This window comes from Camelus dromedarius, chromosome 18, assembly GCF_036321535.1.
Source record: "Camelus dromedarius isolate mCamDro1 chromosome 18, mCamDro1.pat, whole genome shotgun sequence".
NCBI classification, from domain to species: Eukaryota; Metazoa; Chordata; class Mammalia; order Artiodactyla; family Camelidae; genus Camelus; species Camelus dromedarius.
The window spans coordinates 23,127,392-23,141,808 of NC_087453.1; the positions used below are offsets into that span (position 1 = coordinate 23,127,392).

At 51.7% G+C, this 14,417-nt stretch overlaps 1 protein-coding gene across 5 annotated transcripts in view; it reads left to right on the forward strand.

Annotated features, from left to right (window-relative positions):
- The window catches only part of SNPH (syntaphilin), a 40,776-nt gene that overhangs the window by 18,106 nt on the left and 8,253 nt on the right, over nt 1-14,417 (forward strand). For 2 of the 5 annotated variants that reach the window (XM_031434048.2, XM_031434050.2), the window contains exons 3-4: nt 10,215-10,311; nt 10,997-11,104. In XM_031434048.2, the coding sequence (XP_031289908.2) occupies nt 10,262-10,311; nt 10,997-11,104 (158 nt within the window). In that variant the 5' untranslated portion in view covers nt 10,215-10,261. Of the gene's footprint in view, nt 1-3,131; nt 8,891-9,488; nt 10,312-10,996; nt 11,105-14,417 lie in introns of those variants that run through there. The other 3 variants (XM_064475810.1, XM_064475811.1, XM_031434049.2) reach the window with 3 other exon arrangements.

Sequence of the window (14,417 nt, forward strand, 5' to 3'; positions counted from 1 at the left end):
TTTACAGATAAGAAGATTGAGGCTTAGCGAAGTAAAGTGGCATTGCCACTGGCATAAAGGTAGAGTGATGGGGTTTGGAATTCAAATCCAGGCATATTTGAGCCCAAAGCCATGGTTTCTTTCTGTTAAGTTGGCCTCTTGGCAAAGGGGAAAAACTCATTCTGAGACAAAGGGCTTTTAATATAGGACATAGATGTTTCCAGAATCTTCCCCCTTAAAACATTTTTAAATGCTCACTTTAGCTAACTTAAGGGGTGGGGTAGCTTCTCCGGAGCTGGAAGTCTTCTTGGGAGAGGGGTTTATAATTACCCACCATCCTCCAGCAAGCGTGAGCTATGTTGGGCCTTGTCAAAGGCCCTGCAACTTAGCAAAGGAAAAAGAATTCAGCTTGACAGGGGAAATGCCACTGGAAATTGGCTGAACAGGAATCACCTGCTGAGGATGGCAGGGAGCTGGCAACTGGAGAAAGAAAGTGGGTCTGAGAGGAGAGGAAAAGGATGCTGATGTGGGATCGACATGGCTCCTGGACTAAACAGGAACGGTTGGGTGAGCCTGTATCTCCTCGCAAAGCCACCAGGAGCCTCAAGAAGATAGATGAAACTTGGCTTCCAACAGGAGTGGCGTGCCCAGGGTGGTCGGTGAGACTGGAATCAGCTGGCCCACCTTCAGTCTCATGTCCCCTGCTCCTACAGCTCACATTATGGCCTTTGGCACGTCCTCGGTTTTCTGCTTAGAAAATGTGGCAGTTGGAATAGATTGTCAGGAAATGCCAGGAGAGAGAGCAAGAGTGAGAAAGAGAGAGAATGCAAGAGACAGCATGAATTTACGTGGTTCCCTGTTTTGGATTCCCAGGGAGACAGAAGCCCTCTGACTCCATGGAAACGCATGTGGTCCCAGGCAGGTCAGAGGATGTTGTGCTTTCCTTTAGCCGTTTGGTCCTTGTGTTCCACGGGTCCTTCAATCTCGTGCCAGCAAAGCACAGCACATGTAGGATGACTTGGGTAAGCGCTGAGGGCACCGTCTTTCCTCTGTCTTGGGACCCCCACCCCTTGCAGGTTCCCGACCGGGTAGTCCTCTATCCTTACAGCAAACCCCCTGCAATAATGTTTCTTTTAGCATTCATTTTAGGGGGATCTTTATTTCCCCTGAAGAACTACTCTGCTCGCCGCTCTCCCCTAACTGTAAGAACAAGAAGATTAAGTATAATTTCTCTTTCTGCTTTGGTGGCCAGGAAGCTCAGGGTGGAAAGTGAACCTCATTATCACCACCATGTCTGTGTGTGCAGTCAGGCTGTGACATCCCTACTTCCTCAGGGCTTGATTTCAGTGTATATTTTACTATGTTATTTGTGAGCTGCCTTAAGTTGTTGGGACTTCTGGCTTATCCTCGGCTTTCCTTTCATGGTTTCTTTACTCAAAAAGCCACCCTTTGTTCTTACTTTATTGAACTTTTGCCTGATTCAGATGGGGGCGTGGGGTGGGGGCTGTAAAGCAGCAGCCTCATCACTAGAGTCGGGAGTTGCGCTCCCAGCCCACACTCTGTCCCCCACTTGCTGGCGAGCTTCAGACAAATCACATGCTCAGTGAGTTTCAGTTTCTCTCTGTAAAATGATGGCCTGTGACAGTCTACCCAAGAGCCTCTGCATTCTAGAATTCTGTGTATTAGCGCCTATAGGCACCTGGGGTCAGTGCAGGGGAGAAGCAGACACTGACTCAAGGATCCTAAGAACTAAGGCAGAGATCTGGGGAAAAAGAGAGAATCCGTAGGGTCAGAGGCCCTATCCTATGAGGCTTCAGAGCTGGGACCTCAGGGGGAGGTGGTGGGGAGAGAAGCCAGGCGGAGGCTTGACAGCTCTATCAGTTGGGAAGCCCAGGGAGGCATATGCTGTGGCCAAGGTCGCTGAAGGGCTTCCATCTGCTAGGAGCCACTTACCAGGCAGCTGCCAAGCTGGGGCTTGCGCCGTGGGCTGTCTGTCCCCCACACATCCCATGGCAGTCTGCAGAGGGGCACAGCTGGACAGCAAAGGGATAGAAACCAGGGTTACTTCTGCTGACCTTCCTCATATAGGAGACCTGCCAGGCATTGCCCCGGAGAGCCGCTGCCAGACAGTCGGCCTGGTAGAGGTTCTAGTAATTTCAGAGTCACCCCCTGGGTCTGCTTGGCTGATCCTAAAGCAAGGAATGCCTCTGAAAAAGAAGAAATGATCCCCTTCAAGAGGTATTGGTAGTAATAGCGAGAAATGTTCCATCCTCTGTTTGTCTAAGAACTTCCCCTGTCCCTCCATTCACTATCCTGGTTGAGTCATGAAGAGACAGGCAGGGTGGTTCTCGCTGAATGCCTGAGGTGGCTGCGACTCAAACAGGTCAAGGGCCCACGGTCACTGAGAGGGACCATGTGATGTGGCTCGAGGAGCTGAGGGTCTCTCGGTGCTGGGCTCGCACAGTACCCGGTTCCCCTGCTGTCAGAAGGGTTGTACATGGTGGTCCTCATGGTGAGGGCTTCTCCTTTGCCCACGTGGCTGATTCCTGGAGGGACATGGAGAGACCTACACTGGTTACGGAGAAGATACATGAAAGAATTTCTTTTTGAATAATCTCCCTTTCTCTGCTAACGTCCTGTTTCTGTGATGTGCTGCTTTTTTTTTTTCCAGGAACTATATTATTTTATTTTATTTATTATCTTTTTATTGAAGAGTAGTTGATTTGCAATATTGTATTTTACAGCTTAGCAATTCAGTATTTTTGCAGATTATCTTCCATTATAGGTTATTACAAGATAATGGGTATAACTCCCTGTACTTTACGTATATCCCTGTTGTTTATCTATTTTATATATAGTAGTTTGTATCTGTTAATCCCATATTCCTAATTTGCCCCTCCCGCTTCCTCTCCCCTTTGGTAACCACAAGTGTGTTTTCTGTATCTGTGAATCTGTTTCTATTTTGTATATAGATTCATTTGTATTACTTTTAGATTCACATATAAGTGATATCTCATAGTATTTGTCTTTCTCTGTCTGACTTATTTCACTAAGCATAATATTCTCTAGGTCCATCTGCATTGTTGCAAATAGCAATATTTCATTCTTTTTTATGGCTGAATAATATTCATTGCATGCTTATAGACCACATCATCTGCTAGTAAGCACTTGGGATGCTTCCATGTCTTGGCTACTTGTAAATAGTGCTGCTTTGAACACTGGGGTGCATGTGTCTGTTCAAGTTAGTGTTTTCATGTTTTCTGGATATATACCCGGGAATGGGATTGCTGGGTGATACAGTAGTTCTATGTTTAGTTTTTTAAGGAACCTCCATACTGTTTTCCACAGTGGCTGCACCAGTTTACATTCCCACCAACAGCATAGGAGAGTTCCCTTTCCTCCACATGCAATGTCCTGCTTTTGTGGAAGCATGAGGAGCCCAGGATGCAGGGATATAACCCCCGCATCTCCATCGTGGTATTTTAGAGTCTCCTGGGAAAGTAGATTTTTCCTTTTTCACGCAGCGTAACGGTATGTGCCCCAGTTCTGTCGTACTATGAGACCTTCATGATGCAGTAGAAACGCAGGCGCTTATGACCTGGAAGCCCAGGTGTGACCTTGAGTGATCTTGAAAGCTCTGCAGCTTCAGGTTTCCCATGTGTCCGATGGATCAGTCTCCACCTGCCTCCCTCCACAGGGACTCTGTGAGGATCAGATGGGGTTGGGGATGTGCCAAACCTTCAAAAGGGGCAGCCTTAGTCTCATGTCTCCTCCAGGCTGACTCAGAGTCAGGAGCACCAGGGAGGCACCCATTCTGGGCCCGGCTGCCTGCAGTCAGGCAGGAGAGATGCTTCTCATTCCTGTCCTGTCGCTGCCTGCTGAGCCAGGATGCTGGGCTATTCCCTTCGCCTTCCTGGACCATGCTTGTCTTTTTACAATGGTGTATATATATATATAAAATATATATCACATACATGTATATATATATTATTAAGATATATTCACATACCATAAAATTCACCCTTTAAAAATGTACAATACAAAGGGTTTTGGTACATTCAAAGTTGTGTATCCATCACCACTATGTAATTCTAAAAATTTTTCATCAATCCAGAAAGAAACCCTGTACCCATTAACAGTCATTGCCTATTCCTCCGTCCCCCAGCCCTTGGCAACGGCTAATAGATTTCTGTCTCTATGGATTTGCCTCTTCTGGACGCTTCATATAAATGGCATCACAACATGTGGCCTTTTGTGTCTGGCTTCTTTCATTTGGCGTAATATTGTCAAGGTTCATCCACGTTGTAGCATGTGTTAATACTTCGTGCTTCTTTATGACTAAATGTTATTCCATTGTATGTATAGACTGCATTTTATTTAGCCTTTCATCCGTTGATGAGCATTTGGGTTATTTCCTCCTTTTGGCCATTGTGAATCGCACTACTATGAACATTCCTGTACCAACTTTTGTTTGATCACCTATTTTCTATTCTTTGGGGTATATACCCACTAGGGGAATTGCTAGGTCATTTGTGTTTAACTTTTTGAGGAGCTACCAGACTGTTTTCCATGGTGACTGCACCATTTTACATTCCCACCAGCCACACACAAGGGTTTCAGTTTCTCCACATCCTTGCCCATACTTGTTATTGTCTTTTTGATTACAGCCATCCTAGTGGATGTGAAGTAGTATCTTATTGCCAACTTCATTCTGGGCTTGCCTGCTTGTGTGTTCGGTTTGGCTCTGGGCGTGGGCTTCTGGGGAAGATAGGCTTGCTGTGTTGGGAGGCTTGGAGTACTGCCTTGGACTAAATGATTCTTGCAGTGTGGCTCTTTTCTACTCCTGTGCTGCATTGAAGTGATGGGGACTGGGCTGTGATGCAAATAAATTGATTGTGTGTGTGTGTGTGTGTGTGTGTGTATTTTTTTTTTTTTACATACACATGGTGTAGATTTTTAGCCTATAAAATCCTTTAGAAAATGCAGCCTTATTTCAGACCTTCCATATGTAGAACAGATGGGTGGTTTCGAAACCACTGGGCTCGATGCCCTCCAAGCTCTGGAATCTGAGTCTAACCACTAGAGACTTCCTGCCTAGCAGCCTCCTCAGCCCTCACTCCTATCCTGGTTGCCTGGGAAGAGGGGGTGCTTGCAGCATTTGACCAAGCTGTGGGTCTGCCCCGGGCTGTGCTGAGGTTGCTGCAGTGAGGAGTCCAGTGGCTCCATCTGTGGTTCCAGCTCTGAGAGCAGTTTGTGCAGGAAACAGGAAGCAAACTGGAAAAATGCCACCACCGCGTCCCTCCCCAAGTCGGGGAAGAAGGGTCCTGGGTTTCGCTGGTGATTCAGGGAAGTGTAGTGGCTGATGAGGTCGTGAAGCCAGTGGGAGGTCCACGTGAGTAGCCCTCACAGCACTAATCCCCTGAGATCCAGGGATGGCTGCTGGAACCCTCCCGGCTGTCTTCCACCTTCCAATTCCCTCTGCATTAGCATTCTAGGAGCACCAGGCGCCCTGCTGTTTGACGGGCAGGCAGAATGTTCTGCATTCTAGTGTTGCCTTGGCAGGGAGACGATTCCTCCCAAGTCGGTCTGTTCTGTTGGTTGCATTGCTCTGCTTTCCACCGCTGTGAGAGGCCTGAGTTATCAGACACAGACTGTTCTGTTCCCTTGGATTTTAGGATAGCTTTCTTCTTTTATCGATGGCTAATTCTTTGGGGAAAAAAAGATAACTTATAGTACATACAGGGACTTTCACTTAGCTGGAATATTAGATTGACCCAAGCGCCTGCTTTCTCCCCCATGACTTGCTGGTAGAATAAAATGCCATAGTGTCTCCTTGGAGGATGCAGCTTCTTAGTTTTACAGATGGAGAAACTGAAATCTAGGAGTTCTAGTGATTGAAAGGGAAGGAAGCATCAACTGGAAGTCTATCATTTCATTAACAGCCCTAGAATCAGAGAATGTTGGACCCAGAAGCATCTCAGAGACCATCTAATCCAACCCCCTTGGTCTATCAATCGTGCCTGTTTAAACCATTGTGTTACTAACAGTTGTGTGTTGATTATGTTTATTTTATGAACTCCAGAGGGTGGTTTTCCCTGAATTTCAACCCAAGGCATGGCCTGCTAAGTGGTCAAGAGAGTAAGTGATGGGAGAAGTCCCAGGAGGGAAGGCCTGGCAGGCAGAGCCTTACCGAAAGTGTGATGTATACAGGAGGACAGGGCTGGGCAGGGCAGGGCAGGTGCTGCCGGCTGGGCAAACAGCTTGTGCAAAGATGTGGGAGGAACTTACAGGGCTTTCCTCAGGGGTCAGCAAGCAGCTGTGAGTCAGTTGGAAAGGTTATAGACGAGAGGGCCTTGAATGCCAGGATCGAGAGCTTTGCCCTAATATTTACTCAACTGGGGGCCTCTGATGAGTTTTGGGGTTCCAGGCCTTTTTCTCTATTGCTCCTGCTGCTGCCCTGACCCAGGCCCTTCTAATTTTCGGATAACCTTCTAACTGATCTGTCCGCCTCTATTCTTGCACCTTTCCAGCTATAGTCCACAAAAGCCCCTGCTTAGGAGCTTTCTCAAATGTAAATCTGATTCTGTCCATCCCCCTTTTAAGCCCTTCCATGGCTCGCTATTGCCCAGTGGACAAGATCCTGGCTTTTGTGGCTCTGTATAACCTGCCTACACCCCGCTTCTGCAGCCTCACTCTCGCTGTGCCTCTGCCTGTCCCAGGTTGCCTAGTTTCCTGAGCAGTCACGCTATTGAATCACTCACTGCTTTTGCCCAGGCTTCTCCATCCCTCCCACTCACTTTCTCTGCCTGGTGAACTCCTATTCATCCTTCAAGACTCAATGTAAATTTTCTTTTGGAGACGCTTTCCCTGACCCTCCTGAAGCCACCATTAAGCCCTGAATGTGCTTCTGTTTTGAAACTCATATTGCGTTGCAGTTATCTACCTCCAAAATCCTGGCAGTTCCCATTTTGAGTGTTGTGTGGTGGGCCCTGGGCTAAGCCCCATGCATGCGTTACCCCGTGTTATTCTCACAGTAACCATATAAGGTGCATTGAGTTAGAGCCCCACTTACAGATGAGGAAGCGAAGGCTCAGAGAAGTGGCGTGACTTGCCCAAGGCAGACAGCTGGAGGGTGATGGAACTGGGATTTGAGCCCAGATCTCTGACTATTTCTGACTCCTTCCATCTCCTGTTCCCTGGATCCTGCTAGATCCCCTGAATCCGCATTGTGGGCCCTCAGGAAACACTGGGCATGTGAGGGACTGATCAAAGGGGTGGATGCAGCAGAGTTGCCATGGTGTGGGCAGGATGGGGAAGTAGGAAGCTAGGGTGAGAAGGGGCTGGGCTTACCCTGGCCTGGATGGAGGTGATGAGCGAGTGTCAGCCCAGCTCCCCACAGCTGAGGGTTTCCTCTTCACCTTCCATTCCAAGTGGCAGCCTCTGGCCACCTGGGGACAGGCCTGCGGGACTCCAGGCCGAGCAGATGGCATGGTGACAAATGCCATAGCAACCTGCCTCCTCTATGGGGCCCAGAGGGGAGGGAGGACTTGAGAGAACACAGGGTGTGCACCAAGGCTTCTGGGCTGGATTCTGGAGAGGCAATGCCCTTTGGGCCTTGGTGTCTTCTGCCCTCCCACGAGGGACCTCAGTCTGCAAGGTCCTGTCCCAGCAGGGGAAATGCCACTTCCACCTCTGTCCTGGATGAATGGCTGGCTTTGGCCTCCCAGGAGACTGTCAGCTCCATCCCAGTACAAATGCCATCCCCTTCCCAGCCCCAGCCAGAAAGGAAGGAAGAGGGAGCACAAGAGGAGGGAGGAGTGGAGTTGCCAAACAAGGTAGGAGCAGGGACAGCTGGGACAAAGCCCTCATTGTACCAAGGCCACACGCAGCTCCGAGGCAAACCAGGCAGCGTGCCTGCCTCCCAGGACCTAGGCCTAGAACTCTGCCCGGACTTTCCGAGCGCCTTAGCAACACTCACTGGAGCTGGCTTGAAAGAGTGAAGCCCAGCCTCAGCTCTGAGTCCTGCCTCTGCTAAGAAGTCCTCCCAAAAGCCTGGACAGGAGGGAGTGATGATGGGAGGATGGCCGGTGAAGCCAGGCTCCTTGGGGCTAGAAGCCAGGGTCTGTTGGATATGAAGCTGTGTGACCTTGGGCACAAATGTGATAACACATCCTGTCTTGAAGCAATGTTATCTGAAGTAATGGGCCAAGGCACATGAAAGCACTCAGCATGGTCACCTGGCCACAGAAGGGTTCAGTCAATGACAGGTGGTCCTTGAAGCCCTTGCCCACCCATGAGCGAGGACTAGATCCCCGTCCCCACTGCCCCTAGTCCAGGCCCTCCTGGGCCCAGGAGGCAGTGGGCCATTGGTGGCCTTCCTGGCAAGTACGGAGGAGCGCCGTTGTCCCCCCAGCCCCTGTCCCATGGTTCCTCCTCCTGGGTTGCAGGAGGCCCTGCCCAGGGAGGCATGATGGGTGGGATGTCACCAAGCTGGGGTGAGCAGCTCAGGTGACAGGCAGGGTGTCGACGGCTCCTGTGCCCGGCACCCAACACCTCCAGGGAGACAATGCTGGCTGTGTCTGGGCCCTCCAGGGAACAGGCCACGTCTGTGTCACAGCCAGGAAGCAGGCCACCTGAGCAGCGCCTTTGTCGGCTCAGGAGGCAGCCCCGCCACTGGCTGGGATGGCCGGGTTCCCAGAGGCCGGGACGTGGGAAAGGGTGTTGTCCTGGGCGGGGACTCCGGGGTCTGGGACTCGGCCCCCCAGCATCTGGTGTTGGCCTGGTTTAGGTGTCAGCCCTACCACGCTGGGGCTGTGACTCGGGTAGCCCTTCCCTCTCGGACTCCGCATCCGTGCAGGGACTAACCGCAGCACTTCCTCATAGGGCTGTTGGGACGAGTCGATGGTGTAATGTACGTAACGTGGTTGGCACGGGGTCTGGTGTGGAGCAGGGCTTGGGGAACGCTTCTCTCCCAGCATGGTGTCCTCGGCTGAGTCTCCCGTAACAGGCTACTGTCCTTAGTCCCTGCTCTGAACGTGGAAGGAGGGGCCTAGTGTCTCTGGAGCTGGCATGGAACTAGCACATTGACTGCAAAGGGCCCAGGCCCCCCCCATCTCGGACTCCAGGGGCTCTGAGCTAATGCCCAGCGAGGCCTCCCCCGACAGCAGCTGACGCCCAGCCCAGCATGTGGCCTCTCCTGTCCTTCAACCCCTGTAGGGCTGCCCTTGGAGTCCAAGCCTCTACTCAGGAAGGAGGCCTAGAGAGTCTTGGGAGGGACCCCAGGTCTGAGCCTCCCTACCCACTTGTCAAGAGGCCAGGGATGGATCTCTGAAGGCGTGGTCACTTCCTCGTGGGTCTAGGGTTCAGAGACACCCCTGGGCAGGGAGGTTTCTGCTTCTAGCCTGTGTCCTGAGTTCCTGGTGCATCCCGAAATGAGCGTGCATGTTTGCGTAGAAGGGTGCGGGCATGCCTGTGTGTGGCACGTGGGTGAGGCAGGGGGTGGGGGCGGGCCGGGGCTGCCTGTCCTGCATTGTGGGCGGGCCTCCTGAGCATGTTCACTGAGCCATGTGCTGCTTGCCTCGGAATGGCAGGGACCTGGTTCTTTTTCATGTTCATGTGTGTCCATGTGTCTTTCTACACGTGTGCTGGTGTTTTGGTCTGTCTTGTCTCCCCTGTAGACAGGAAGCCCCAAGCCACACGCCAGCGGGCACTCTGGGAAGGTGACGTCAAGACTAGCCCAGCCTAATTTGGGGTTCCTGGTCCTGCTCCAGGAGTCCTTCAGTCTGCAGCCCCCGCCAAGGAGGGAGGATTGACCAACTTGAGGGTGGGGTCCGAAACTCAGGGATCCAGGGGCCTGGCTCATAGCATAGAGGACTCAGTGCTGTGCTGAGCCGACGGTCAGGAAACCCTGTCCCAATGCCTGTGTGACCTTGGGCAAGGCCTTGTCTCTCTCTGGGGCACACCCACTCATCTGGAGGACACGAGGTTAGACTGATGATTTCTGGCCACCCTGAGGCACTGACGATTGTGATTTTAAGTCGAGTGGTGGGAGTCAGCTAAATTCATTGGTGGAGGCAGCTGTGGCCAGAGCCTGGCCTGCTAGCCCCTCGCTCGGTCCCGGGTGTCCTGCTGAAGGGCAAGAGGAGAAGCCATGCCGGGCAGCAGCCCCAGCGAGAGGATGACGTGGCCAGGCCCGGCCCTCCCCACGGCACCCCCAACCCGCCCTCTCTCCTCAGCCCCGGGGACACCGCCCATCCCGCCCCTCACCCGGACCCACAGCCTCATGGCCATGTCCCTGCCAGGCAGTAGACGGGCCTCTGCTGGATCCCGCAGGTGAGTCTCCCCCTTACCCGGAGCCTTGGCCTCTGAAGGTGGGAGGAGGGAGGGTCTCTGTCTCCACTCTGCCACTAACTTGTCTTTGAGCAAGTCATCACCCCAGTTTTCCCATCTTTAAAATGGGCTTGTTAACGCTCATCTCAGGAACTACTTAAGGTCTCAAATGACACAGTGGACATAAAAGTTCTCTGAAGACATAAACCGTTGGATCCCTGTCAATTTTTGACCTTCACAGTTACTCGAGGGATGTCCTGCCGCCTCCCCCCCAAGCTCACTTGGCCTCCTCGTGTGCCCCTCTTCCTGTCCCGACTCCTGCCTGCCCCATTCTTCTCCACCTCTGTCTCAGTCTGTGCAGTGACCTCCCCCTCTAGGCTTGGGGGACCCTAGAAGTTGAGGGGGACCCTTAATAAGGGTAGAGGTACTCCACCCTTGGCCCACAGCCCTGCTCAGCCTCCCTTCTTATCCTGGGGAGCCAGGAGGACTGGCCTCCTTCTGGTTTTCCATCTTGATTTGCACTGTCTGTTCTGTCACCCTTGTCTGTGCGTCCCCCCCTCTGCTTCTCTCCCCGGCGGTGACCCCGAAGTGGGGGCCCTTTGGGCCGCAGCGGCCTGGCGGTGTTCGCCCAGTGTCCGCAGCTGCCCCCCAGCCAGAACGAGCACCTGCCTCTTCTTCCTGCCTCCAGGCGCACCTCTCCACCTGTGAGCGTGCGGGATGCCTACGGCACCTCCTCCCTCAGCAGCAGCAGCAACTCAGGCTCCTGCAAGGGCAGTGACAGCAGCCCCACGCCCAGGTAACCAGCCCTGCCTCCCGCCCGCCAGGCCCAGCTGGCTGGGAACCTGGGTGCCCGGGGGGGGGGGGTGTTCAAACAGCCCCCCTACTCTAGCACACTCCCTGGCTGTGTGACCTTGAGCAAGTCCCTTCTCTCCAAGCCTCGGTTCTTGTCCGTGAGATGCATATGATAACACCCAGCTGCACATAACTGAAGACAAGGGCTGAGACGAAGTAGGGGTGATGCTTTCAGAACAAGCGTCCAGAAGCAGGCAGCTCCCTGAAGCGTGGGGGCCCTGTCTCCACCATCCTTGGTGTATAGCTTTTTTCCTCGTCATTACGAGATGGCTACTCCTGCAGGCATCAGGTCGGCATCCAGGAAAGAAGGTAGAAGGGCCAAAGCCCCCAAGCTTCCCAGAGGCCCATGTTTTCTGAGACAGAACACCTTCCCCAGGACATTCTGTCTCTGCTGTCCTGGCTGGAGTTGGGTGTGACTGACTGGCTGCAGGGGGGGTTAGTGGTTCCCGGTGCAGCGCTGTCCCCAGACAGGGTAGGTGAGCGTTCTTTTGGGGGAAAAGGCAAGAATGGATTCTGGAAGGCAGCTCACAGCTCTGCCTGCCTGCTCTTCCAGGTAAGACACTGCGAGGGTGGCAGAGGTGGAGTCGGTTTGGAAAGCGAGGCGTGTTCCAAATGCGGCACAGGCTGAGTTGTGCTCTCAGCCAAGCAGGGAAGGCAGGATCGGGGTGGGGAGGCAGGTCGGGGGGGGGCTGTGGGTCCTCGAGGACCAGGAAGTGAGAGCTGTGATGGTGGCGCCCCATCCTGTTTCCTGTGGGGGTGGAGCACGGGCTTAGGGTGCAGTCTGGGACTTGTTCACCTCTTGGCTCTGAGTCTCGCTTTCCTTATCTGTAAAGTGGAGATAATAACCTGGAGGCTTCAGTGAGTTGATATCTGCACCTGCCCCACACTGCAGGTGGCCCTGAACTGATAGCTGCTACCACTAGGACTTTGGTTCAACTTGAGAGTCGTAGGCAACAGGAGGCCAGGAGACTCTGGTCTGCAGCTCCCACGGCCAGAGTACCTCCTGGGAAGGCTGTCTTGCTGCTTCCAGCAGAATGAGTGTATTTTGTGCGAAGGGATGTCCATACCGCACTGAGGCAGCAGTTCTGAGTTTTCCCACCGTGACACACATGATGGGTGACACACGTGTGCAGACCCCAGGCCCCAGCATCCTGTCTGTAACCCCACTCCAGAATGCGGGGTGGGGGGGGGCATGAGTGAGCCTTACATTCTGAAAAGTATATAATTGGCAACTTTAATATTTTCTTACTAGTAGCAGGTTTTTGCCACACGAATCATGTTGCAAAAATGCCCATAGGGACAGTCCCAACCCTGCGGCTGAGAGCTGCTTCCATGGAGGGGTCTTCTTGCCACCATCAGAGTTGCTGCTACTGGCTGAGCTGCGGGGTCACGATTCTGGCGTCGCTGCAAATAGCCAGGTGCTCAAGGTGTGAATAGCTGAGATACGAATCATAGTATGTTTTTCTTCTCAGTTACATATATGTGAATACATACTAGATTAAAAAATATTTTTTCCCACAAAGATAGAACTAGTGACTAAAAATACAGTTACTTCCTCTCTAATCATCAACTCTTACTAGTTTAAGTAACCCTGTTTCCTCCATGCCCAGCATGGGGAAAGGCACCAGGATGTCCACAGGACTTGCATGTGGGGCTCAGGGCCCCTGCTGGCTTCTCTTTTGGAAGATTTCTTAGGGAACACCAGAGGGGGACCCCCATTCCAGCCTGACACCACCCCTCTGCCCTTTGCCACCCAGAAAACAGGCCAGTGTGTGACTTGACTTGAGCTAAACTTGGGGGCCAGGAGCTGAGTGAGCAGGAGAGAATCGTTTCTCTTTGTCTCCACTCCTATCCACACTTTCTCTCCAATAGTTTATAATTTACAGATACAGTAAACATTCCACAAAACTTTTAAAACTGCCTCCAACTTGGCTGCTTCAGCGAATGGGCCCCACCAGGGCCTGTCGTTTAGAGGCCCATAAATTGTCATTGTCCTTCCCTAGACCTGGGAGTCCCTGTCCCCTAAAGGGATGGAGTTGCATGGCAGCTAGCCCTCTGCTAATGTGTGTGAGAACATGCTGGGTGGTTTTTGGTTTTTTTTTTTTTTGAAGTGCAGTTGATTTACAGTGTTAGTTTCAGATGTACAGCAAAGTGATTCAGTTATACATATGCATACATATATATTTTTTCTTTTCATATTCTTTTCAATTATATGTTATTACAAGAAATTGAATATAGTTCCCTGTGCTTGTTGTTTATCTATTTTATATATAGTAATGCATGTCTGTTATTCCCCAACCCCTAATTTATCCCTCCCTGCCCTTTCCCCTTTGGTAACCGTAGTTAGGACACACGCACATTTTTAAGCCAAGATCCACCGAGGTTTCCTCACAAACAGAACAACCAGCAGGAAGCTATGAGTTGGGGCACTGAGCCGTGGTCTGCTGGTGGGATTGGGGCGCCCCTTCCTTGGGTGAAAGCCTTGGCCCTCCCACCTCCCCCGTCCTGGGGGGACCAGGCCGAGCTCACCGCACACGCACCTCTGTACCACCCCGTGCCGGGGAGCGCGGCTGCCCGGAGCAGTGCCTGCTGCCACCTCCGGGTCCAGCTGCTAACAGGTCAATGCCCAGAGCAGGCAGGTGTTCACACGTGTGCGCTTCTGTGCCCCCAGAGCGTGTGTGGACACGTGCAGATGGAAAGGGCCTGCCTGCATTCGTGTGAATGCGTTCATGAGCTGGTGTCCTAGTACAGTTGACGTTGGCACAGGAAGGGGTTAGGGACACTGACCCTTTGTGCAGTTGAAAATCCACGTATAATTTTTGATTCCCCCAGAACTTAACTGCTAATAGCCTGCTGTTGACCAGAAGCCTTCCAACCTAAACAGTTGATTAACACGTACATGGTATGTTGTATGTGTAATAAATTGTATTCTTACAATAATATAGGCTAGAGAAAAGAAAATGTTAAGGAAATCATAAGGAAGAGAAAAGGCATTTACAGAATGGTACTGAATTTATTGATACTGTAAGTTTAGGCTGTTTGTTTCCAAGATGAATCGTCTGTCAGTACCCACATCGACATTGTCTTATATGATACAGAACACTGTAGATGTTATACATATTACTAAGGCAAGATGTGGAAAGTGAAAAGATAATGTGAAAGGAAATTCATGTTTATTTACAGGTACATGCACTGATACAATGCATGCATTGATAACAAAGGAGCCACACTATGATTGCTTTTTTGTGATCAACCCG